At 40.7% G+C, this 26,575-nt stretch overlaps 2 protein-coding genes across 3 annotated transcripts in view; both read right to left on the reverse strand.

Annotated features, from left to right (window-relative positions):
• abtb2b (ankyrin repeat and BTB (POZ) domain containing 2b) overlaps nt 1–20,957 on the reverse strand; it is a 51,741-nt gene extending 30,784 nt beyond the window's left edge. The window contains exon 1 of the mRNA XM_061821479.1: nt 19,542–20,957. Within this exon, the coding sequence (XP_061677463.1) occupies nt 19,542–20,433 (892 nt within the window). The 5' untranslated portion in view covers nt 20,434–20,957. The remainder of the gene's footprint in view (nt 1–19,541) is intronic.
• Nucleotides 20,958–24,232: 3,275 nt separating this feature from the next.
• The window catches only part of b4galnt4a (beta-1,4-N-acetyl-galactosaminyl transferase 4a), a 192,261-nt gene continuing 189,918 nt past the window's right edge, over nt 24,233–26,575 (reverse strand). For both annotated transcript variants that reach the window (XM_061822634.1, XM_061822635.1), the window contains one exon: nt 24,233–26,152. In XM_061822634.1, coding sequence (XP_061678618.1) covers nt 26,038–26,152 — 115 coding nt within the window. In that variant the 3' untranslated portion in view covers nt 24,233–26,037. The remainder of the gene's footprint in view (nt 26,153–26,575) is intronic.

Below are 26,575 nucleotides of genomic sequence, written 5' to 3' on the forward strand. Positions count from 1 at the left end.
CTGTAATGTAAAGTCTAAGGGTTTACAGTAAAAGGAAAGGGTTATAGTTAACAGCCTTACCTGTTAAGATTCTTAGTCAACGTTTCAATAGGCCTTGCAGCTGTCTTCAAAACAACTACCCTGAGATTACAGTGTATATCTAAAATCGGGCTGTTTGTGGATAATGATGCCTTCCCCAGCTGTGCAGGAGCCTTCCAAGCAGCAGCACCCTTGTACCGGAAGTCTGTGGCTGAGCATTGGCCACTGGAGGCCTGGCAGAGCGCAGAAAGATGAGTGCCGAGATGGACACAGAGAGAGAAGACAGAAAGGAGAGAGGGAACAAAAGTGTGGAAAAAGACAGTCCTCTTGTGATTTGATCTTGAGACTGAAGTGGCAATTTCACAAACATTCAAAAAGGAGAGGACAGTGTAAATGTATATGCCTCTGCTTGAATATACATGACCTTGTTGCACAAGCCAGAAAACCGCTGACCTCTCTTTGTAGCTCCAAACACCAGTTGGTGTAATTATAGCTTTCATGAGCAGAATTCTACTAGAACCAAGAAGCAGAAGGCAGGTTTACAACTATGCTCTTGTGGTTATTTGGGTTGATTTTCTGCTTGTTTGTAACTTTCATCAATCTATTTTGTGTACTCCTTATCCTGACTAAAGTCGCAGGCATGCTGGAGCCTATTCCAATTGACTAATGTGCGCTGTTTGTAACTTGCCGTCATAAAAACTTGGAGGTAAAAATTGGGTACAGAGAGGATCGGTAGCAGAATCTGCTACACATGAAATCTATCTGTGGATTATTGGAATCTGCAGTGACCTTCAGGAACAAACAATGGATGATTTGTGATTTTGAAGGAACTAAGATGTCTGACCTGTATAGGTGACTTGCAGGTGACACCACATCCGTTTTGAATTTTTTCTGCCCACCATATTGGGAGGTCTCATTTCGCTGGTTACATTAGATTACATAAAACGCTTTTTGACTTCTGAGACGATGCTGCACACGTGTTGTGTTATTGGCTGCTATAACAAGTTCAGCAAAGAAGGGAACAGACGGTTTGTCCGATTTCCGAAAATAATTACGCACCAAGGACCCCAAACAGAAGAAATGTCGAGCAAACGGCAAGTGAAGTGGCTCAGTAATATCTTGCATGCGGATCTCACTCGTCCCACAGTTTCAAGTCGTGTGTGCAGTGATCACTTCATAAGTGGTAAGTTTAAGCCTAGTATTGCACTTTGACCATATCCTCCTACCGCTATTTTTACATGTATGTGTTGTTTGCTGTGTTTTATATTACAATACTAATGGTGTTTGATAGGTCTACATGTACAAGTACCTGTCCATCCAACTCGGCCGCCGATCGAAATCGGCCGCCAGTGACAGGCTTTTCATCTACAGTTTAGGATACAAACGTATGAATGTGTGTTGTGCGTTTGCAGTCTGTTTACTGTCTGTAACCGTCAAATTATTTTTAAGAAGGAAATATCCCGTGTATATATATATTAAAAACAGGAGTATGCATGTAGCACCTACCACCTACCAGGGCATCATTCACGCTAGCACTAATACAACAGTAGCGGCTTTCTATATGCTGACATTTGGGTAAGGCAAATGTGAACAAATAGAAAGCCGCTACTGTTGTATTAGGGCTATTATTACTATTAGGGCTACATTCAGACATTCACACTATAATTTGTTAGTACTTAGTAATTTACTCCTTGTACATTTTAATTATTGTCACATTACTTAATACTCCTTCAAATACATTTAAAAGATGATGTAATATTTATTTGTTATTGATTTTTTTCCCTAATCGGTCCGATTTGTCGGACCTGAAAAGGCCATAATGGCTAAGCAGAAACAACAACAACAACAGTGAGTTGCGCACTCTGTCCCGGGTGATTACAAGTTACTTACTCGGGCAACAATTAAAACCTTTTCTTCAGACAACGTTTTGCAGAGGACACTCTGAATCCACCCGCTAGTAATTGTAAGCCTCCAAGGACTTGTAGGCCTTCATCTGTTGGTTAGTAAGGCTGTTGGTTGTAAGCACCAAGTAGTTCACAATGTCGGGGTATTCCACTATCGGCCAACATTTTTCAGTCGCAAAATCAGCCTTCGATAGACTATACGGGTCCAGATCCTCACATAAACTGATTTTCTGCCTGTAGCAGGGTTTCAGATCAGCCGACAGATCCTCAAAATACTTGGAAAACGCCATAGAAAGTGCAGACACAATGAACGCGATGCTGGTATGTAGACAAACTTTAAGAACTGTTTACAACCTCCCAAAATTGCGACACACAAAAAATTCTTACCCACAATGCACTTTCTCTGAAGTTGTGCAAGTGACCTATTCATTAATTCATTGATTATGAAAAGATTCACTCCTATTGTGTGCTGAAAATTCCAGTGGGTGCCGAAAGTATTCATTCCCTCAATCTTTTCACCGTTATATTGCTGCCATTTACTAAAATTAAGTTATTTTATTCCCCTCATTAATGTACTGTACGTTTAGAGATGTATGGTCAAAACTGCGAGACAACACCACCACATTGTGGAACAAAAAAATGAGAGAATTCTGGGTGCAGAGGAGAGACATTTGAGGGATATTTTCACAAGGTCAAGACAACAGTAATGGTCTCTATTAAAGTTTGTTGCTCTAACAATTGTGGTGGAGATGAGAACTAACAATTCAGGCTTTGTGGTTATCAGGAATAGTTGTTTTCCCATTTCCCTTTGTCACATACAACAGACACGGTATTGAGCTAGAGAAACAGAGATCATCTAAGTCCATCCGGGAAAAAGGCCTGTCAAAATGCTGATAATATAACTCATAGTGTAACTTCCTTTCAATCTTTATCTGCCTGAGTCTCTATCTCATTTTATTATTTGTGGATGTTCACGATCTTATTTTAATCTATTTAGACAACAGGACAGTTTCATTGTTATCACAACTAAAGAGATACATGAGGTTTCTCCTGAAGTTTTCAAATCCAGGTTGGTCTCTCTTTCTTTCTGTTGGCCCCATACAGGATCCAATCTGCATACGGTTGTATCATAACAAAGCCTTCAACTGAAAAGCAGAACAAGCTAATGCCAGTGAATACTATACAAGCTAGGCACACTTACTGTACACAGCTTGTCTGGGGTGTCTGTTGACAAATTTTGTGGGTGCTATTGTAATTATGGCCTGCTGGGTGACCTCTCCCCTCTGACCACCAAACACTCCTGACACATCTGCACCCTTAACCCCGGAAACGCATAAACTAATTTAGCTGTGTAGGACATTTGAAAACTCCTTCTGTGATGGAATCAATGGGGAACTTCCCAAAAGCAGACTACTAACAACGCATGAAATTATTATTAGGTGTCCTCAATAGCAGAAAGTGTTAAATCTTTTACAGTATGCTCTTCTCATCTTCAAAAGGAGTCACAAAGCTTGTTTCAATCGAATACATTATTAATTACAGTTTACACATGTAATGTGCATGTCACCTCATGATTGATTTCTGATTGCAAAAGTAATTAAATATCATGCTTAAATATGATGAGGCAATTAAATATTTTTATGGTTTCACACTTATAATGGCCCTATAAGTGAAACCGTAACTACAATGTGGCCCGCAACAAAAATGAGTCTGACACCCCTGTTCTACACGAATACAATCACGAAAGGTAAGACTCATGCACAGCAGAAAAAGCACAATGAAATTCAATGTCCTAAGACCATTTTATAGAAATGCACCCAAAGAAAATTCCTAAAAAACAAACAAATAACACTGCACTGTATGTCTGGAATTTTTAAAGTCACACTTCGCTTTGAACATGTATGATTATAACGTTCACAAAAATATGATCACCATTTGGTTGCCACTGGGTTAGGTGTTTATAAGTGTTTATTTTGGTTTCAGCAAGGAGCTCACCTAAGGTGGATGTGCTGAGCACAGCATATCACCATAGATGTGGGGCTTTGGCTAAGGTTGTCACATCTGTTTTCCTGTGCCCACCCCATATGGAAGTGCTCTAAATGTGCTCCTTCCCACCACTGGCCACAACGGAATTCATGCAAGTTTTACTGAGCATGGTTTTGGTCTAATGGTGCTGTGTGCAATACTGTGGGTCTTTTAATTACTATGTGCATACCTAGTTGACCGGTGATGTTTTTGAGGGATGTTAATCGTTTGCATTGAAGTGCATGAAAACGATTATGGTAAACATGGATGGAATTTGGAAATTTTAGAAAGCCCAGGTATGAAAATGCAGCGGGGGGAGGAAGGAACGCTAAAAATTTGCATATCGAGAACGGGTGCAGAAAATGTAATCTCCAAAAAGGAGCGTGTTGCTAAAAAAAAAAAAAATTGGGAACCACTGCTTAAGACCAATGTGGTTTGGCAAGACACTCGACATAAGAACTTGCGTAACAAACAGCATTAATAAATGCAGTTGGATGATTGGTGGTGGTCAGAGGAGCCATAGTTCCAGAACGCAATTTTTTATTAAGACTTCCACATGGCAGCTGTGGCTACTCAAGCAGCTTCCCACCTCCAGGGTGTGACTGTGGAATTACTGAATAATAACTGAAACTATAAAATGTCGTTCAGTCCCTTGATAAGCACTATACACTGTATATTGAATGCATGATTATTGTTATTATTATTATAAAATGTCCGTTCGCATTTAGATATATGGACAGACTGGTCTAATATGAGAACTTAGATCAAGTCAAAGTAAATCACAATCTTATACCTATTATAGTTACATACTGAAACATTAAATGTGTTATATCCCACAAATCTTTTCAGTATAACTGAATTTCCTTTGACATGGCTGAAAATGTTGATGACTTTCGACGTAAATGCGCTCACAGTACAGGAAGAAGCTCGGAACATCTCCTATTGGCATAACGTCCGAACATGCTCAGTATGGTTAACTTGCATTTCCTGTTTGCGGGTGAATACTGATTGTTTAGGATCAGACTTGTTTTGTTACCAACATTTATGAAACAAACAGAAATTAATGTCAAGACCAACGTTCCCTCAAATTTTTTACGTGTCTGAGCAAACACACTAAGCCCATGAGCGCCCCCTTTGACCACTGTTAGCAAAATCAGACATATGCACTGTGATCAGAGCAGTCATCAACTGACGTTACATGGCTCATTCAAAGATTCAGATTACAGCATTTACATTCCCCATCCGAACATTTTTAAGAACAATTTTGTGTTTTTGTAAACTTAAAATGAAAATGTCAACAAACAATAAAATACATTGCTAACCAAACCAAGCCAACTATGAACTATAAATTTGAAAGGTCGCTCCCAACTTGGTTTCTTTTTTTTTTTTTTTTTTTTTTTACCCACAATGATATCCCAGTTTGTTTTTCTTGGTGTAAAACTGCATTATTGCTTGCAGAATATCTTTAGCAATGCATGTTGAGAGATGAATGATGCTCCCAAATATTTTCAAGGTTAATGTTATGTTGCCTCCTATATTGAAAATACAGAAGTAGCTTTTTGTGCATTGTATTCTCTTAGCTTTCATCTTCGATCAAGCGGTGGCAAGGTGGAATTTTAACATTATACACCATCTCATCCAGTACTTTCTACTTTGGCTTCAGACCAGACCTTTTTTACTCAAAAAAGAGAAAATCTTGTCCAGTTTCACCACTTTTTCTTCTATTATTCACATACCCCGACATTTATTAAAGCAACAGCAGGTCTTTTTTTTTTACATTTTTTTTTTTTTTACTTTTACCATTATTATCGAGAGCAAAGATAAGCAGGATGTCTAACTCTCTTTGCTCTACGTTGCCCACACTGTGTACCTCTAACTAAAGCACTGGTGGTGTGCGGTGCTTGTAATTATGAGTTTACCCCTTTAAGAGCAGAGTGGGCCGGTGTCAGGTAAACTAGGAAGTAGAAGTAGGCTGAGCAGCAGCTCGTTGTTAGAGACCATGTGCTTCCATGTTTAAAAAAAAAAAAAAAAAAAAGGATGTCAGGCTGTGGTTCAGTGTGTGTGCAGGATCGGTTTTCATATGCGCTGAGAGTGTGTGACAAGTGTGAAACTGCACAGTGGCGCAGCTCATAGGGAACATAAACTACAATTAAAACAGCATACAGTGCAAAAACTATCTAAAAATAGAAACACCCAAAAATGCCTGAGAAAAAATGAGTTTTTAATCTGGATTTAAAAACATTCACACTTGGGGCTGAAGTCACTTCTTTTGGCAACTTATTCCATTTGTGTGTGTAGCATATTGTGCTTCACCCTATTTGCTTTGGACTCTGTGCTCCACTATTTGACCTGAGTGAATCTGTCGATCTCAGAGCCCTACTAGCTTTATATCCCTTAGCGTTTCTTTCATGTATTTAGGACCTAAATCATTTAGTGATTTATAGACCAGTAACAGAACTTTAAAATATATTCTAAAGCTGACTGGAAGCCAGTGTAACGACTTTAGAATTGGAGTTATATCTTCTGACCTCTTTGTTCTGGTCGGAACCCAAATTGCAACATTCTGAATGAGCTGCACCTGTTTAATACTCTTTTTGGGGAGCCCACTCAGAAGACTATTACAATAGTCAAGTCTACTTGAGATAAAACCATGGATGAGCTTCTCGTGGTCTGCTTGACACATGCGAGCCTTTACTCTAGATATGTTCTCCCAACAGTAAAAAGCAGTTTTAGTAATTGATATGATATGACTGTTGAAAGTCAGGTCGGTATCTCTCAGAACATCCAGGTTTTGGACTTGGTTTTTGGTTTTTAAAGATAGTGAGTCCAGGTATTTACTAACAGAAATCTTCTTTTTTTACTGCCAGGGACCCCGTAGGCCACAGGTGTCAAACTGTCAATTTAAAATTAATATTAAAGCTGGCCTGCCGGTATTAGAAGTATTACACACTTCTTTGATTCCCTATTAAAAGGTTTATTTGGTCAACCTTGGCCCGCGGCTTTGTTGAATTTAAAATTTTGGCCCTCTGTGAATTTGAGTTTGACACGCCTGCTGTAGGCCATTGTCATTCGATGAGATTGAACACTTCCATTGGTTACAAAAACAAAACTCTTTAACTCCAGTTGGGACTCAAACCATTTAGGGACTGTTCCATTTCGTCCTACCCACGTTTTCAACCTGTTCAGCAGTATATAGAAAGTTGTATTGTCAAAACTAAACATATTTCAGTGACTGTTTTGGAAATAAAAATGGGTGTACAGAAAGAGACAACAGAGAAGAGAATATTTGAAAAAAGATCTTATATTGGCATGGATTTGATCCACAAGGTTGCATTTCAAGGATGGAATGCTGTTGGGAAAATGGTCAAAGAAAAGGGAGCTACAATGTCATCATATGTCCTCTTGAGCCATGTCTGGCATCAGAATATGTGCAGGGTGATCTAGCTCTAAGTCCTTGAAATCGACCAAAAATATGTTCACAGTTTGAAAATGGATCTGTGCATTGGGACACGAGGCAATATAAATACTAGCTAGACAAATGGTTATAGATTAAGCAATGTAATTATGCCAGTATCCATCCATCCATCCATTTTCCAAGCCACCTATCCTCACAAGGATCGCGGGAATGCTGGAACATATCCCAGCTTCTGTCTCCGGGCAGGAGAAGGGGTTCATCCTGAATTGGTTGCCAGCCAATTGCAGGGAACATAGAAACAACCATTCACACTCAGAATCCAACCTAAGGGCAATTTAGAGTCTCCAATTAATGCATGTTTTTGGGATGTGGGAGGAAACCCAAGTGCCTGGAGAAAATCCACACAGGCAGGGTGAGCGCAAACAAACTCCACACAGGCGGACCAGGATTTGAATCCCGGTGCTCAGAACTGTGAGGCAGACGCTTTAACCAACTTCACATTGTTCTGCCTGTACACTACTAGGCATCCCAAAATTGTGAGTGACTGTATAAGCACCAGAAAGATGCTTCATAATGCAGTGCTGAACTCTTTTCATCAAAGCATAAGTTTAAAATACCATCTCAAAGCAAAATCTGGGACTTTGTGTCAATATGTTGTATATTTAGCACCTGGTGATTTAGAAATTGACAGCCCAAAGGAATGCACACAAATAGACAATACATCTTAGACAATGATTAATTCAATGCATCATTTAGATTCCCCCTGAAATAACAAAATTTCTCATAATATTTCTTATAGTTTTGATGGCATTGGCAGTTGAAGCACTTACTTGGAAACATGTAAACAGAATATGTGGCCTAGCAAACCAGCTTTTAAAAGCTAGACTGCATTGCGTCACTAAATAAAAAAAGCAAATGTATTGGCATATTTATTGGGTAAGTAAATTTGGACAGCCCATTTATGAGAGCCGAGGGAAGACCTTCATTCAAAAAGGCAGAAGAAAGGAAAATGGAGGATCCAGGCAAAAATAAGTAAAAACAACAACAAAGATGACAAAACACACACACACAACACAACACTTTGAATAGATTACATAAGATTGTGAAAGAGAACCAGATATCAGTCCCAGAACAACATTCAAGTAAAACCACAGACTGAGAATATCAATGACATTGATGAATGAAACCCACATACAAACACAAACAAATGTACCTTAGCTAACATGTAATAATGGGCTCTTTGCCAAGCATTCTATTTACCAAGAAGTTGACATTTAAATACTTTGGCCTATCTGCTCAGCTTGTTTGTGTTTTACGTTCCCTGTATCTCATTCCCAAATCTTCTTAATGTGGAAAATTTAAAAGCAATTTGAGCTGCTGAGGAAATGACCTTTAATCTTCATCCAAACAAACCACTATTACAACTTCCAATTCTTCCACAAAGTTCTCAGCAGGTACAGTAAAATAAATGAACCATCTATAGGCCTATACATATATATGTGTGTGTGTGTGTGTGTGTGTGTGTGTGTGTGTGTGTGTGTCACTGTACATGAGGCTGGACTTCACTGAAAAAGAGTACTGTATTAATAGCACGCAACATTGACCTCGACAAATATACTTTGGTTTGGTTCGGTACTAACAAAAATGTTTCTGATCCAGATTTTTAAAGGTAGTAAAAAGCCAATGGGTAATGGATTTTGGGTGCAGGATTTGCTGTATGTTGTGCTCCTCAGTATTTTCCAAAGTATGTATTTAGCCAAGGAGGTGGCGTGGGAACAGTGTGGAGAAAGAGGCAGGGAGAACGTCCCAGCACTGTGGTCACACAGATGGGGAAACCAGCACTGTGAAAATACACTGCCCTACTCTGCACATCTGGGATCAGGATCAGATGCAGTTTTAGAAAATATATCATGACTTTCATGTCATGATGACATGGCCATTGTATGATATATATACATGTCCAACATGCTTCACATTTGACAGAACAACAATTCACTGTTTGCCTCGATTAACTTTACGAACAGGTTGCAAGTCATATAACTTTAGTGAATAGTAAGAGGCTACTCCTCCTAAAATACTGCAGTTTATTAGTTTTGTCAATCCACAGGTTCTGTCTTGGCTATGTTTCTATCATAAGTGACATAGCCACCACCAGGACACTGATGGTGCATGTCATTGTGAGCTCTGGCTTCTTGTCTGAGCCCAGCTGTAAAAACACGCACCCATTGGATTGCTGCTTTGCACATGTGTATTATTGTGCTCATGTGTGGGTGTATAAATAATGTATTTGTGTGGCTGTAGACTATTCTTGGAAGACAGAGAATGCTTTCACAGATATAAGCACAGATGATTTGTTGAGCTATATGAGAGAAGAAATGACAATGACATAGATTCAGGAAACTCCTCTTAATTTCTCATGAGTGTGGGTCTTTTGCCAAATGTTCCCGTCAAGTAACGACATGGCTTCAATGCTTATCCTGTCGTTACTTGCTTCTTCGGCCACTGGGAAATGTTAGCCTTCATTTTGATGTCACACTTTTTCCAATGCATTTCAGCTCCATGAGTCATGATTTCAACATTGTTAACAGTAAGTCACTACCAGGGCGGAAGAATACAGCTGACAATAACAGATAAAGAAAAGCAATAGACACAAATACAGGAACAGAAATAGTGGCAACAGTCTCTAAAGTGTCCTTAGATATACATCTTGATTAAACCCTTCATGACAAATTTTTGGATGACAGTGAACTGAGTTTTATTCTGTGTAGCCCACACTGGTTTGGGGCTTCCTTTTTTTGTTTAAATTGGAAACTGTGCAGCTAGTGTGCATTACCACAACATCCTGGCTATGGCTCTTGAGGCAATCTGTCCAGCACTGTGGAATGGATTTTCACCCTGGGTAGTTTAATAGGGAAACAGGGATTGGAACCAGACAGTCAGAGAGTGACTCCAGAGACTGCAATATTTCATGCACCTGTGTTGTCATCTAGATTGGTCATAATCATGGTGCAAACCAGTGTTGGGCACAGGAAATCGTTAAGTGCCAAAGGTTAGGAGTTGTGGCTTTAACAGCGGGCAAAAAGGGTTACAAGGCTTAAGAGAAAGTGCTGCATCCTTTCTGTACATTTACAGGTATCGGATGTGGCAGCATATCTCACTTCCTCTCTTAACTTCGATTGCAATTTCACAACACTGGCGGGGTAGGGCAGCTGTACCATGTCAAATATTCTACGCTCCACTTTTCAGACGTAATTTTCTTGTATTCACAATATCACCATCTGTGTTATATCACAAAATAAAAGCATGCATTTATCATCCATTCCTTTATATGTTGCACCTGTATGTCTACGAAGTTTAGCCCAAACCACAAAGAATGACTGGCACAAAAAATGTCCAACAAGTACTTTGGCTCTTTATAGCCTTAGATAACACAAGTCATTTTTTTTAATACATCAATATTTATATTTGAAAAAAGATCAAATCAGTCATGCCATTGTTTAACAAAGAGGCACATTGACTATTCCATTCCATTTTCCAAGCTGCTTATTCTCACAAGGGTCGCAGGAGTGCCGGAGCCTATCCCAGGTAACATTGGGCAAAAGGTGGACTACACCCTGCACTGGTTGCCAGTCAGTCGCAGGGCACATATTGTCACCATCACTGAGCAGGAACTGATCCCACACTTCCCGCACCAAAGTCGGGCGTGTGTACCACTCCACCATCAGTGACTCGGCGCAATGACGAAGCAACCAATCCAATTACAGAAATGGGCAGAATGACCATCATAAACTGAGTGGACTCAGTTATCATCAAAATTGTCAATGCTGCCAAATGACAATCCGTCCAACAGCTACACCCAGTTATCTTCCTCAGCGGGTGCTTCATCAGCATTGAGGAGTGTGGTTAGGATGATGACGATCTGTATTTCTTTGATTTAGTGGCTTTTCTGGCAACAATAATCAGATCTACCTTTGTTAACACAATTGCAGATTTAAGAAAATGTCAGTACGTTCTTATACCTTCTAATAAATCAACAGTTAATAATCGTCGTCGTCATAGATTATTGGCCTGAGCTAGCGAGGTTCTCTGCACATTGCTTCTGTGCTTCTGCACATTTCTGAAGTCAGTTTTACTCAGTGCTGAACCCGTTAACTATATAAACAGATCATTTGATGAGAAGAAGGGGAAGTGAAGAAGAAGGGGAAGTGAAGACGTTGGGTGGGAGCGAGGGTTTGGGGGTGGTGGAGGGGTGACACGAGTGTGTATTTTAAGTTGAAACACATTTGTTTGACCAAGAACTGACTGGATGTAATAACTTCTTGCTGTGCTCTCTGGTGAAATCTGTTGGGAGTCGTAGTGACTGTTGTATGAAGCGGCAGTGACAAGATGTATTTGAAGGAGAGATGCAACAATGAAGTATTATTCCCTCCTGGTTGAATTTTTGTAGCTATGTATTTCTTTGTGTGTCCTGGAGGCTCACTCATCATCACATTCTAGTATAATCAGGTTTATGGCAGTTTATCAGCCAAGTGGCAAAAGTGATTTCTTTCCCAGTATTCTATGTATTTTTTTAAGCTCTTTGGCATAGAGAGCTTTTGTGATTCTGTCACTCAGAGACTTCTTTGTCCAGTGGAATCAGAGTGACGCTGTACTAAATTAGAACAACTTTGGTAGATCTGTTCCACTCCTAAGGTAAACACTCCTCTGTTCCAACACACGGCCCACTGTTTTCTGATCCAATTACATACAATAACATTCATTAGCATAAGCACATGTACACAGATGATAGGTAAACCTTGACACTGATCACATTCAATTGTTTTAGAGTTAGCCCTTGCCCACTCGCAGTTCACTGTTTGCGTCCCCACATATTCACCGATTTTGTTCTCCATTTTTTTTTTAAATATACTCTATTTCAACATTCATAGGAGTCTTAAATTCTCTTCTAAGTAAACGACACGCCATAATACATAGACATGGTGTCTTACAATGTGGTGCACCTTATATGCACACTGATTTCCAACATTTGGAAATGTTATTCTCTCACTTGTCCAACAAAGTACACTTAAATACACTAGTTACACTGTCTGCATAAATGCCACCATGTTTATGTAAGCTACGATATCATTACACTCACGAGGCATTGAAAAACGGCTGCATTTCACATCTGTAAGCAGAAGCAGCTAACACTTCCCCACACACTGCCTGTGTAGGCAGGTCATTACTGACGACGTTGTACAAACTCAGTGTCACATCTAAACTAAAATCATCACACCACGGCAAACAGAACAGCATAACTAACAAATAATAAAAGAAATGAAAGAAAGGCTTGAGAAATAATTGACACAAAATATATTTTCCTTTCGGCTTGTCCCGTAAGGGGCCGCCACAGTGGGTCATAATTTTCCATGTAAGAAATACAAAACCTTTTTTTTAAAACCACGTCATCAATAGATGAGGATAAAGTGCTAATAACTGAAAAACATTGGAAAAACAAAACTGCCGTTGTTGAACTGTATTCCATTTTCAGATAACCCATAGTACACAACATAACAAAACAAAAATGTGACATATTCAAATAACGACAGCGATGGAGTTTGTTCCAGGCATTCACATTGAAAATGACACACACATACACAAGCAAACACACACATAAAGCCTCACACAGGTGGAGAATTGACTCATGGTAGAGTGCACCACAACATGTGACACTGTGCTGCAGTTGCTAGTTGACATCACCTTTCAAATTCAGGTTGCTCTACAACAGAGGTCTCAAACCGGCGCCCCGTAGGCCATTTGCGGCCCGAGAGATAATATTTTGCTGCCCCCACTTTAATATGAAAGTTTCATTTTAGTACGGCCCTCGAGTTTTACATGAATGGCACTTTTACAGTGTTGTGTGCAAAGCCAACCAATCATGATAGGGTAAATGGCTCTCGAGCACATGCAAACGGAGAAATATTTTTCTGAGTGAAAATTACAGCAGTGATGCCATTTAGCGTTTTACTAGTAGTTTTGTACACAACTTGACACAAGCATCTTTGTTTATCTTTTTTCATTCATTCATTTTCTGAGCTGCTTATCCTCACGAGGGTTGCGGTGGTGCTGGCACCAATCCCAGGTATCATCGGGCAAGAGGTGGGGTACACTCGAAAGTGGCTGCCAGCCATTCGTAGGGCACATAGAGACAGACAGTCGCACTCACAAGCACACCAAAGGCCAATTTAGAGTCCCTAATTAATGCATGTTTTTATGGGATGTGGGAGGAAACGCAATACAAAAGTATCAACTACTGTATCGAATCTCTTCGGTGGGAGTGACTCAACCCCAAAAGAGCTCATGCACGTGACGTCACCATTTTCACGACGCCATATTGCCGGTCAAAACAGAGCTCCTCGACATTGTGGGAGACATTGAACTGGAGAATATTTACAATACCCAAGAGCTGTTGCGCTGTTGGTTGTCACAACAGACGAGACAGATATTCAGAGATCATTCAATGTAATACCAGTTGAAAAGACGAGAAAACATCGATGGATTTCGGCAATTAAACATGATGGATGGTGCACAGCCAAAATACACACACACCCATGCAGTGATCGCTTCATTTCAGGTAGGAATTATTCTTCTCAATCTCAAATTCCATAGAAGTATTTGTAATGCCAAGTTGGCTCATTTGAGAACAATGCGTGTTAAAAAAAAAAAAGAGGTGAAGTGTGACCGCAATTGCTTCCATGTATGTTCTATGGAGACGACTCCGTCCTCTTTTTTTTTTCCCAATCATAGTTAATGAATGCGAGTTTGTGTAAAACCAGGGGTCATTTATTTAAATATTGGTATTTGTATTGAATACTAACTGAAAAGATCGATGGATTCCGGCAAAGGTTAACGTGTCGCCGAACACACTTCCACGTTCACAAGCCGTCAAAACCCTCACTATGTGGGATTTACTCCTGATGAGAACAGATCCAGCAACAAAGTATTCATATGCGTCCAGACTTTTATATGCTTTCAAACTTTTCCGTGTAAATTTCAATGACTTACTCACCAGATCCATGCGTATATTCAGTTGTCCAAGACAAGCGGAAGCGAATTAACAATCCAATTTCTTAGCGACGAAAACTTCAATTTCGGCATTAAATACGGGTCCTCAATGCCGAGTTTATCTAATTTTTCCACGTACCGTTGTATATTTACACCTGGTAAATGTCTGACAGTATCGGACAAGACCCTGGCCGTCGTGCTACAAGACACATTTCCATGTAGTCTACAACCAACTTATCATTGAGCAATGCTTAGCTTGACTGGCAATATGGCGAGGTACAAAAAAGTCACGTGATTTCATGACGTAGGTGCACCAGCTCTATAAGTTCCTTTCTTTTCCCAAATAATTTATCTAGTGTCACTTCTTTGGAGCCATGATTGGGGGTTAATATTCCTCAATAGGAAGAAAAAACAGCCAGCAAATGGCGTTACCGGGACACATCTGTGTACAGAGGCTGCATTATACACAATAACAAAGCACGTCGTGGGTCAGCTGGTTGGGCTGCGCGCATTATGTTATTTCCGGGTTTTTTCATGAGATATTGGAATTCACAATTGACAAAGCGCATCAGGGGTCAGCTGGTCGGGCCGCGCGCGTTATGTTATTTACAGGTTTTGTCGGGGACGTTAAAGTACCGATTTTTGTTCGAAAACATAAGCAAAAAAAATCTCAAAATTTTCATTCGAAAACTAATTTGTTCAAGAATGGGGACGTTCGAAAACCAAGTATTTACTGTATATGGTATTCTGCCTTCCAAGAGCAAGCTTTAAGATGTTAATGAACACCCCAGTTGGAGTTCATTGTAAACTCAACACACAACAAAAAGAATTACACACTATATATTATTTTGAATAAAAAACAGTTTTATTAGAAACATCGCCAAAATAATACTATCGCTCAATGGAAACCCGTATTGACAGACTAGCAAAAAAATTGCATTCAAAGTTACAGGAGGGATTCACCTTCAAATAATGAATATTCATACACAAACATCTTAGTAACAGATACTGACAGGTAATATAACAATACAGGCATTTACCAGTATCACTTGAGCCTATCCCACCCTGAACTCATTGCCAGCCTTTCGCAGGGCACATGGAGACTGACAGCAGTCGCACTCACAATCACACCAATGGGTAATTTAGATTGTCCAATTAATGTTGCATGTTTTTGGAAAGTGGGAGGAAACCAGAGTGTCAGGAGAAAACCCACACACGCAAGGGGAGAACATGCAAACGCCACAGAGGCAGGACCAGGATTTGAACCTCGTTCCTTAGAAATGTGCAGCCAACGCTTTACAGCTGTACCAACGTGCCGACAGATTAAGAAATACTACTATAAAATTGAATAAAATGGAAAAGGGGAATATTATAAGTACAAAATCACTAATTAAAAAAAAAATAATGGAAATAAGCTATTGAGAACACTGAAGTAATAGACGCCTGCATACCTCTTTCATATCACTAATCACTTGACATTGCTTGACAAACTTCAATCCTATGGTTTTAATTCTACTCCTTTGTCTAGGATGAAGAGTTACTGTATGTGTCAGACAGAAGGCAGAGAGTATATTTTAATGGAAGTGTATCTGAGAGAAAAACATTGAAGTGTGGGGTCCCTCAAGGGAGCACTCTAAGTCTTCTCCTATTTTCTATATTTACAAATTATTTACCACTACTGCTAAATAATGAAGAATGATTATGTATGTAGAAGATTCCACAATGTACTGAACAGCTCCTACACATGTTAAATGATTACAGTGAGCTCTGAGCTTGAGGGAGTTGCAGACTGGAATACACTGGTCCGACAGTAAGTATCAATAAAACAGAATCCATGGTGTCAGGATCTAGAGAAATTGGACAGTGATCACAGACAGGGAAAACAGTCGAACAGGTTGAAGAGGTTAAACTACTGGACATTATTTTGGATTCTTAATTAAATGCTCTTAACATATCAATTATGTTGCAAGTAAAATGGGAAAGAGCACAGCTATAACCAGGAAATGGTCAAAGTACATACTGTAACACAAAGTCATTCAAGCGGAAGTCCTGTCACACCTTGAATACTGCCGAGCCATTTAGTCATCAGCAATAAAAATATATTTACAGAAATTGTGAATGGCTCACAATAAGGCTGCTAGGCTAGTGATACTCGATTCAATGTATGCAAATGTTGTCAATTTTTCATGGGTTTTATTGATAAAGGATTACACTCCTGTCTCCTCTTTTTCTCCAAGAATGTTTTACAGAAAAAAGGTACTTCTCTGACCAAGTAGTGTGCAAAAGAAACAAACAATCCTACAGATAATTGGCGTTGCACCATTACACTGTTCATAAACTTAGAACAAACCTTAAATCTTCCAAACTTTACAGCACTAATGTGGGATAGAAATGATTACAAAACTTGATAATTGCTTAAATCTAACATCCAATAAAGAGTTTACCAGACATTTTTATGATCACAAAGATGAATGATTCCCATTCCATTGTCCATTAGTGAAGCTGTTTCCAATGCAAAACGCCCAATAGTACTATAAGGACATGCTGTGGCAGAAAAAGCTCGTTTATGCTAGTGGGGAGAATTGAATGGCAAATGGATTCTTTTCTACAGTGATGCTGCACAATGAGTTCAAACTGTGCTGTGGAGCCATTTGAACCCAGATAAAAGGCAGACTAAACAAGTTCAGGGTCAACATGTGTACAACAAACACATCCACGAGTAATGAATATGATCCTGGCACATCCCAACCAATTTCCTCTAATGCACTCTGTAGACACAAAGAAATAAACAGTTAAAGATAAAATGGGTGTGAATGTATGAGCAAAGAACTTATAAAAAAGATAAACCCAAGCACAAAAGAAGCAAGAGAGGAGTTTCCAGTTGTTATTGGAGCCCTGCAAGTCGTTGCTTTCTTAAGGACTTCCAGATGTGAGCTTGCGTCTGAGAAAAGAGTTGGCGAAATGAAGTGAAATCAAGAGTAAGGGTGGAGTATTTTTCTGAATGTGGCCTTCTGAGTGAATGATCAGCAGCCTACCCTTCCATTCATGAATTAGCATGTTGAAGGCCAAAACGTAGGTATTTGCTTTTATAAATTATGACTGTTGTAAGGACATCAGCTCAAGCAGAAGAAAAAAAAGAGGGTGGCTGAGGTCTGCCTATAAGGGTGTGGGGTGTCAGGTGGTAAGGTGGAGAAGGTTATGTGGCTAGAAAAACCAGTCATGGACCCATAAAAAGCTCGGGTGGTCAGAAAAATGGTCTATTGTTGTAACATATGTGAACACACACACACACACACACACACACACACACACACACACACACACACTTCACTACCCAACCAAAATAGGGCAATCCAAACCCAACTAAAAGACATCTGCTTAACTGCTAAATACAGTACATATGCTTTTCTCGAACTTGTTCTCTGATTGAATAGCTCCATTCCAACTGTGTGACAACAGACCAACTCCACTTGATGGTTTTAATTTCTTACAGCAGACATGAATGATGAAACAAATATGCATGCTCAATAACTGAAGTGCACGACTGTGAGATTATAGTTTATTTACAATCGATGAGGAAATTAGAGTGTGGTCAGCATTAAGCCCCTTCCTACTCTCATTGAGCAAAGCCTGGCATACTTGCACTGAAAGCACCTTCTAATGCAGCTCTACAATATCAGCTTTTTCAAGTTGAATTTCCATCCCCCTCTTGGTTGCTGTATGCGAGCGTACTTAGCCCATGTGACCGGCTTTACCAGCATTTGTTTAACTGCCTTTATGTTAGGCTAAGCTGCGTGATCACAGTACAAAGCGACATTGTTTAGTATTAAAAAAAGAATCCCCCACTGAGCTTGTTGTAACCCAGAAAGAAAGGCTATAAATCGAGTCAACATTGAGTTAGCCAAATCACTAAGAATAGACAACCGAGATGAAAATAGTACGCCAATTCCTAAAAAATCCAAACATCTCTTTTGTTGACAAAAAAAAAGTTGCAACACTCACAGGGAATCATATGAAACTTCATGCATAAGCAGATTTATACAAAAGTCTTTGTTTGTTAAATTAGATATATTTTAGTATAATGTGAAGAGACCCATTTCATGGTAATCACTGTTTGCGTTCGTCACGCATCATCAGAGTTAATGGTGAGTACATTTATCATTTTACTATTTAGTCAATAACTTCTTTTTACACTTGCATTGCAGTTAAAAAGTCAACTTGTCTTCTGTAATCCTGTCTCAATCACCAAGGCCTATGTATGTCATCAAAAGACAAACAGTTGTATTCTTTGTAGTCTCACAATAAGATTTTTACAAATGTATGAAAGTTAATCATGTCAGAATGTAACTTAAACACATCACCTTAAAAACCTTATGACTACACTGACTTTGAAACAGATCACACCTCGGGGCAATTTAGAGTCTCCAATGAATCGATGGTTGTGGGATGTGGGAGAAAACTGGAGTGTCCATAGAAAACCATCGCAGGCATGGGAAGAACATGCCTACAAAGCCGGGGCTGGGATTTGAACCCGCAGAACTGTGAGACCAACGCTCTGCAGCTTATGTGCCTTGCCCACTGTTGACGTAGACAATGGCAAAGCCCCTATTGCTTTGCCAGACAACCATTTAGAGAATGTATAACAGAGCTGATTAGGGGCAAGGACAGCAAACGGATCTGAGGGAAATTGATCCAAGAAAACGCCTGTCTGTACTCCCAAACCATAGCAGGATTGTGTGACATGAGAAGTCAGTGTGGAACAAGAGCGAAATCACTGCAATTCCACCAAATTGAGCTATCAGCCACAAAAGCCTGTCATTCCTTCTCACAAGACATTCTATGAAAGCAAAATCATTCCTTTGTTCTATCATATGGCGGCGCACTGTTATTTTCCAATTGTGTCAAGTGAAATTAGAAACAATCCATCAAATATCTCACACAAAGGGCTGCTATTGTATCCAGCCAGGACCTCATTTAAGTGTTTCCACACGCAGTGAAAGGTGAACGAGTGGAAAATGGTGAGCACAACTCTAAAGGGAGACGCTGTGAGCGGAAAACGTTCAATGGATGGAGAATGTCGTCACACAACAACACAGCCTGAAAGCTTCCCATTCATTTCACTCGAATGAACGTACCGTTTGCGTTCTTCCCACAGATGATGTGCTCGTAGTGCTGCAGGACCCCCCACAGCTCTGCGTCATTATTCACCACCCCTTCCAGGGCATCGGCGCTCACCGGGGGACACGATGCACCCGAATCTGGCCCTGGGTGACCCCGTTCGGACATCAACACCCGGGCTGTGATCTCCTCCACCAGAGCTTCCATGCAGGCGGTCAGGCATATAGCGGCATACTCATGGATGCGCACAGATATGCGCGTGTCCACCATCCAGCGGAAGAAACGTCCCACAGAGAAGGTCAGGTCACAGCGGGCCGACTTGCCCTTCCTCAACATCTCCCCGGCGCTCATGCTGGACATGGAAATGGCTTTGACCGTGGCGGAGACGCAGTAGTCGGCCAGGGCCCAACTGAGCACCAGCCTCATGGCGCTCTGCACCTCGAAGCGCGTGCAGCGGCAGTGCATGACGCTCAGTCGCTGGGCCTCCCTCGAGATCCGGATGAGAGCCTTGCGGAGCAGAGCGGACAGCCGCCGCACGGCCTCCGATGTGAAAACAAGTGCGTGTCCCCCTTTCGTCGTGCCACTTTCAGCCACTTTAGCCACTATCCGGCCCACCTCGTCCTCGGTCCAGGGGAACTCTTCCAGTTCGGGCAAGCGGGGGCATTTGGAGAAGATGTCCTCCGGGTCCTCAGGGAGGACAGTGTTGACCGTATCCCAGCTGTTGTTTCTGCTATTCATGGAACCAGAGTAGTACCACCAGTTGCCCCGGTGAGGGGTCGTCATGAAGGCTTGGGAGTTCGACTTGGAAGAGGACAGGCTGAGGGATTTGCACGAGTCTCCGGCTCCATAGCCCGAGTCTAAAGTCAAGTCCTCCAGGGTTTTCATGTGGACATTCCCCACACCAGCCATGATGAGGAAACGTCTTCTTATCCTTTTTCCAGAGCACAGCTTAACTCGTCCGCCGCCGAGCTACTAAACTACCTCCAAACTCCCAGCCGAGCCGGATAAACTGGTTTCAGCGAGCACCATTTGTCTGACGAGGAACTCAACAAAGGTAGTCACAGATGGGACTGTTACAGGACGAATTCCGATCTAATGTGTCGTACTCTGGCCATTTCTCAGGCGACACTCGGGGAGTCGCAGGTCCCAACTTTCTCCCGGACAACGTAGAACTTACAACTTTCCTCCAATACCGGCGCCGAAGTGCTTTCTGGCTCTTGTTTGGTTTTTACTCCGAAGCGAGTTCTTAAAAAATGCGACAGTACACTTGCTTTTTTTTGTTGGATAATGTGGAAAGGTCGCGTTAGCTCATCTCGCCTGCGTCCACTTAGACAAACATGCGAGTGTGAGAGAGACTCGACAACTGCTCGCGGCTGAGCGAGGAGGAGCGAAAGGAAATGGACAACGCGGAAGTACTGAAGGACCAATCAAGAGACGAAGGAACTCGCAGAGAGCCAACCAGAGTACGCAACAGTTTTCCGCAAATGCTGCCACTTTTTTCATGACCTGCATATTTCGAGTTTGATCTTGACGTGTGTTTTAAGATTAACATTAAAATGAAAATCGATTAAGATTGGGCAAAAATATGCCATATACTGTTAATAGTTAGATATGACCCAGTTTGGGGAATTCCTGCTTCTGAAATTGCTCAGAGTGAGTTTATTTTGTCACGATGACGGAGTTGGCTGGCCTTAATATGAACTCATGTCTCACCCTTCGAGGTGTGGACGAGTCATGAATTCGATTCTTTTATACTAATAATAAAAAACCTCGATTGCGTCTGAATGAATAGCAAAAACTGCTGACGTCACTTGAACACCTGGACTTGAAAAGATCTATTCAGATTAAAGCACTGAAATACTAACACATTGTATCTTTCTCTGCGACTTTCTTTTTTATTTAGGGGAAGTATAAGTGAGTACATAATACTGAAGACTGTTCACTGTTTATTAGGTTTCTGTGTAATCTATCTAGAAACGTATTTGTCTTTGAATTTGCCTGACTAGAAACGGTTATCTCCAACAATATACATATATGCTTTATGTATAACGTCAATTGGGAAAATACCGTTGATGATCTATGACAGGATTCATTTGAAACGTCTCTGACCAAGCAAAAATATATTGCAGTACTACTGGATGCAAATTCTTATGACAGGTCTGTTTAATGCCATTTCAGAAATAAACAGAGGAAAAAATAATTTTGAACCTATTATCAGTTTTTAAGGTCCAATAAACCTAACTAAATAAATAAAGGTTTTAGAACATATTAAAGAAACAAATGCAGTCATCTGCCTCACAATTCTGAGGACCGGGGTTCAAATCTGGCCCCGCCCGTGTGGCGTTTGCATGTTCTTCCCGTGCCTGTATGGATTTTCTCCCAGTGGTGTGGTTTCCTTCCACAACGCAATAACAAGCATGGTCGGTTGATAGAGGGCTCCAAATTGTCCGTAGGTGTGAATGAGAGTGTGAATAGTTTTTTGTTTCTGCTTTGTATATGCCCCACGTTTGTCAGGTGACAAGTTCAGGGTGTACCCCGTCTCCTGCCTGCAATTATGTGACCCTAGTGAGGATATGTGGTATGGAAAATGGATGGATATAAGGCAATATATTATACTTAAGTCTTCATTATAAATGAATATTATTTATATTAAAATATATTTTTAATTTATTGGTAAAATAACTGGCGGCACGATGGATCAGCTTGTAGAGCGTTGGCCTCACAGTTCTGAGGTCCCGGATTCAATCAAGGTGTAGAGATTACATGTTCTCCCCGTGCCTGCATGTGTTTTCTCCGGGCACTCCGGTTTCCTCAAACATTCCCAAAACATGCAACATTAATTGGACACTCTAAATTGCCCCGTCAGTGCGATTGTGAGTGTGTCTGGCTGTTTGTCTCTATGTGCCCTGCGATCGGCTGGCAGCCAGTTAGAGGTGTGCTGCCTCCTGCCCGTTGACAGATGGGATAGGCTCCAGCACTCCCCTCAACTCTTGTGAGGATAAGCGGCAAAGAAAATGGATGGATGGATGGATGGATGGTAAAATGACTTGAAAGAACTCAAAACTAAAAGTGTAGGACTTGCGATTTGATTTGGACTTCCAAGACTCGACTTTGGACTTGATTCAGGACTTTAGAGCAAGGACTTAAGACTTATTTGTCCCACATCATTTCACTATTTTTTTTAATATACATATTAAGTGCAGTTTTTGAATTGATAGTAAATGTTATTCGGAAGAGGCTATCAAAGAATCTGTCTGCATAATGTAGGCGTGTATTCTTTAGGAAACTGCATACTTGCCCAATTTAGTTCAGTAGAGGTTAAAATAGCAGGTTCAGGCCTTTATATAACATGAGTTTCAAGTGTGATTTTCAGGTCATGTGCTAAAAAATGAGGTGAAAGAAAGCCAGTGTGTTTCCAACACTCACTAGCACAGTGTTCCTCTATTTGGATTGAGTTGGGCAGAACATAAAAAATGTGCATACTGCTATGAGTACAATTTTAGATGACAATGGGCACTTTGTTTCTATACTGCATGTTGCTGGGTGCAGCACAACACAACTTGAGCATATTAAAATGCACTCACGTGTTGGTGACATTTATTTTTCCCAGTGTTTAAACATTCTAACACATACAGGTAACCACGGCACCTTTGGTTACCACGTCTGCCTCATTCTTCTGAGGTCTCGGGTTGCCTGTGTGGTGTTTGCATGCTCTCCCGTCCTTGCCTGGGTTTTCTCCAGTTTCCTCCTCCTCCTCTTCTTCTTCTTCTTCTTCTACTTTTCCTTTTGACTTCTCCCGTTAGGGGTTGCCACAGCTTGTCATCTTAGATGAACGCATATTTGATTGGCACAGTTTTATGTGGATGCCCTGCCTGACACAACCCCTCTGCATTTAGCCGGGGAGAGAATCTTATAGCACCTGGTATTCCCAGGCGGTCTCTCATTCAAAATTCTAACCAGGGCCAAACCTGCTTGGCCTCTGAGATCTGACGAGATCGGGTGTTCTCAGGGCAGCGTGCCCGTAAACCTCCGGTTCCCTCCCACATACCAAATTAATGAAAAACACTCCAATTTGCCCATCTGCGACTATGACAGCGGTTCTTTGTTTGTGTATGTGTGCCCTGCAATTTTCGCTTTCGCCCAAGATCAGCTGGGAAAGGCTCAAGCACACCCGCGACCCGAATGAGAAGAAAGACAAGAAATAGATGGATGGATAAATCTGTGCCGAGACCGCCCCCATGTGGTTACAAGTGTAACACCTTCTATCCTGCTAATGATTTATAATCCGTCCACCTATCCGTTTCTGAGTTGCTTATTCTCACGACGCTCGCGGAAGTGCTGGAGCCCATCCCAGCAATCTTCGGACAAGAGGCAGGGTATATCCCGAACTGGTTGACAGCCAATTGCAGGCCACACGGAGACAGATAACATTTGCACTCATATTCACACCTAGGGACAATTTAGAGTGGCCAATTAATGCTAAATTTTTTTGGGGATGTGGGAGGGAACTGGCGTGCCCGGAGAAAACCCACAAAGGCACGGGGAGAACATGTTAGCTCAACACCTTGAATGAACCTGGGTCCTCAGAACTGTGAGGACAACGCTCTACAGCTGCACCACCATTCCACCTGACTTATAATCGTGTACATAAAATATACCCACAGCCGAGAAACCGGATATAAATAACAGGAAAGGGATCTGGGTGTAAGCATACAATTTTATTTGCAAAAACAAACATAAGTACAATACATTCTGAAAACCTTTTCTCTACAAAACAATTTCACAGAAATTACCTTGGAATGTATACTTATATCCCATCAATCTTTCTAAATTTACAATAGATCTAGTCTAGTATTATTGTGTTTATTCTGCTCTTTAAATTCCCCTTTGTGAATGCTAAATTACTTTATTTAGTTTAGACCTTTTCCAGGAGACGCAAAGAAAGAGGGCATTTAACAATCGCACAATAAGAGATCATTAACAGTTACTCACATGAGTCCAGCCTATAGCCCACCAGCCAGTCCAAGTATTCATTGTAAGTACCACACCATATAAAGAGGCATTCGGAACCAGGCCTCCAGGCAAGCTAATGGGAGTTGGTGGAGCCCTGCTGGTCTGCAGCTGCCAGTGAGTCTCCATTACACCCTCTGGTCCTCCTCAGTAGTCCCTTAGTTTGCAACAGCACGTTACAATCGTCGAAAGTTTGAAGCCGACACTCTTAATTGCTTTCAAATGACGACTTCGGCGAACACACAGATATCTGTAATCCATTGTAGAGTACTGTCGGTCCTTTGGTGATAGTGTAACTGAAAGTACAGTGACTTTACTGCCAGTTTATAAATAGTTTTTGACAGTCCTCTCCCTCTCATGTCAACAGTATGCCAATGTATAAAAACTGCCTGCAGCTCAACTCTGTTGAAGGCACACAATTGAGAGAAAGCAAATGTTCTCGCTTGTTTGTCATGTGCAGATAAATATTTTGAATCCCTTACATCAAAATTTTGCAACACAAATTGCTCTCGGTACTAACATAACGACTGTATATATATCAGCCCTCTTCTTCCCTCCTTAGAGTTTTATGTTTCATTTGAGGTTAGAGATCTAGAGGGAATGGAAGCTTGAATCAGTATATTAAAAGGTGTCAACTGCTCACAAGCCAGTGTTTTAGGAATAATAACACAACAGTTAGTGCATCCATACTCAGTCACCATAACTAACAGCAGAGCAAATGTAGTTCATGAGACGCTGAACTGTCATAAATGGCAAAGAGCAATATGATGGTAAAACTGTGATACAAAACAGCTGGGCTTTATAGAAAGTTTCTACTGTATAAATCAGCATGACACTTAAAGGTGACTGAGGAAGTGAGAGGCAAAAATACACTACAAATGAATATTTAAAAAAAAAAATAAAAGGACCTAAGAGAGACAGGGCCATGTAAAAAGGAAGCATATATATTCTATCTATATGGGTTCCATAATATTAGGTATCAGGAGAACTTCAGCACCTCTGCCATACTGGCCACTTACAGAATAACTAGGGAGTAGATGATTTAATTAGGAATGTCCCCGTGATGGACGCGATTGGGGTGCGATGACTCACATTCGTATTCATCATGTGCGCACATCCTAGACAAAAAAATCCAAGGTCACCCTATTAGAAAAAAAGGTGCTTTCTTAATCTTCAACCACACTTACTCCTGTACATATATGTGCATTTTCATACATACAGAAAAGCAGCTGCTTTCTAGTTCTTCTGAAAACATTGCACTAGTCTTGGGCAACGAGGAGAGAGAGGGGAAAAAAAGCATTCTCTTCCCTCAAGTGCTCCAATAGATTATTCAAAGTTACTCAGGATTATCTGTGTAAACAGCTCCCTTCCAAAGTTCACATTTGGACATTCTTCCCTCCAAACAGATGCTGAGACATTTGCCATCAGTGAGCGGGCTTTCTCAGCTTTCTTTCACACACACTAACAGTAGATCTGCGGGTAGATTACAATACAGGCACGGCGTTATCCCTTTGCAGACTTCTTGTTTTGGGCATTCCACATGCCACGTTTGGAGTGGTAGTAGTGAAAGAAATTTCTCAAGCGGAGTCTCTCTACTTCCAAACCATTCTGCAATACCCTGTAGACATTAGGAGAAAGAAGCAGTGCTTAGTTTTTAAACACCAAATACATTCTAAAGGGAGCCTTTAAAAATTAGACAGCAATTGTGTATTTTTATGATTTGTGGAAGTTGTCATCAAACATGGGCTACCACAGCCATGATTAAAGCAATTTTTACTGTAAAATGATTTCAGTAGTTTGACAAAACCAATTGTTCGTTTTTATGTAATCTTTTACGTGACATTATGTGATAGTTTAGAGAGACAGAATGTTTTAGCACACAAAGTTGTATGCACTACCCCAGCTATATATCCCAATTATTTAGCAGGCAAAAATGAAAACAACTGAAAAACTGAAGATGCTTGGTGCTGTTGAAAATTGATGTACAGCACAAAATAGAGATATGGTGAAATATGGCTTATTCATTAAATGTACTATCAGT

Source organism: Syngnathoides biaculeatus, chromosome 6 (assembly GCF_019802595.1).
Source record: "Syngnathoides biaculeatus isolate LvHL_M chromosome 6, ASM1980259v1, whole genome shotgun sequence".
Lineage (NCBI taxonomy): Eukaryota > Metazoa > Chordata > Actinopteri > Syngnathiformes > Syngnathidae > Syngnathoides > Syngnathoides biaculeatus.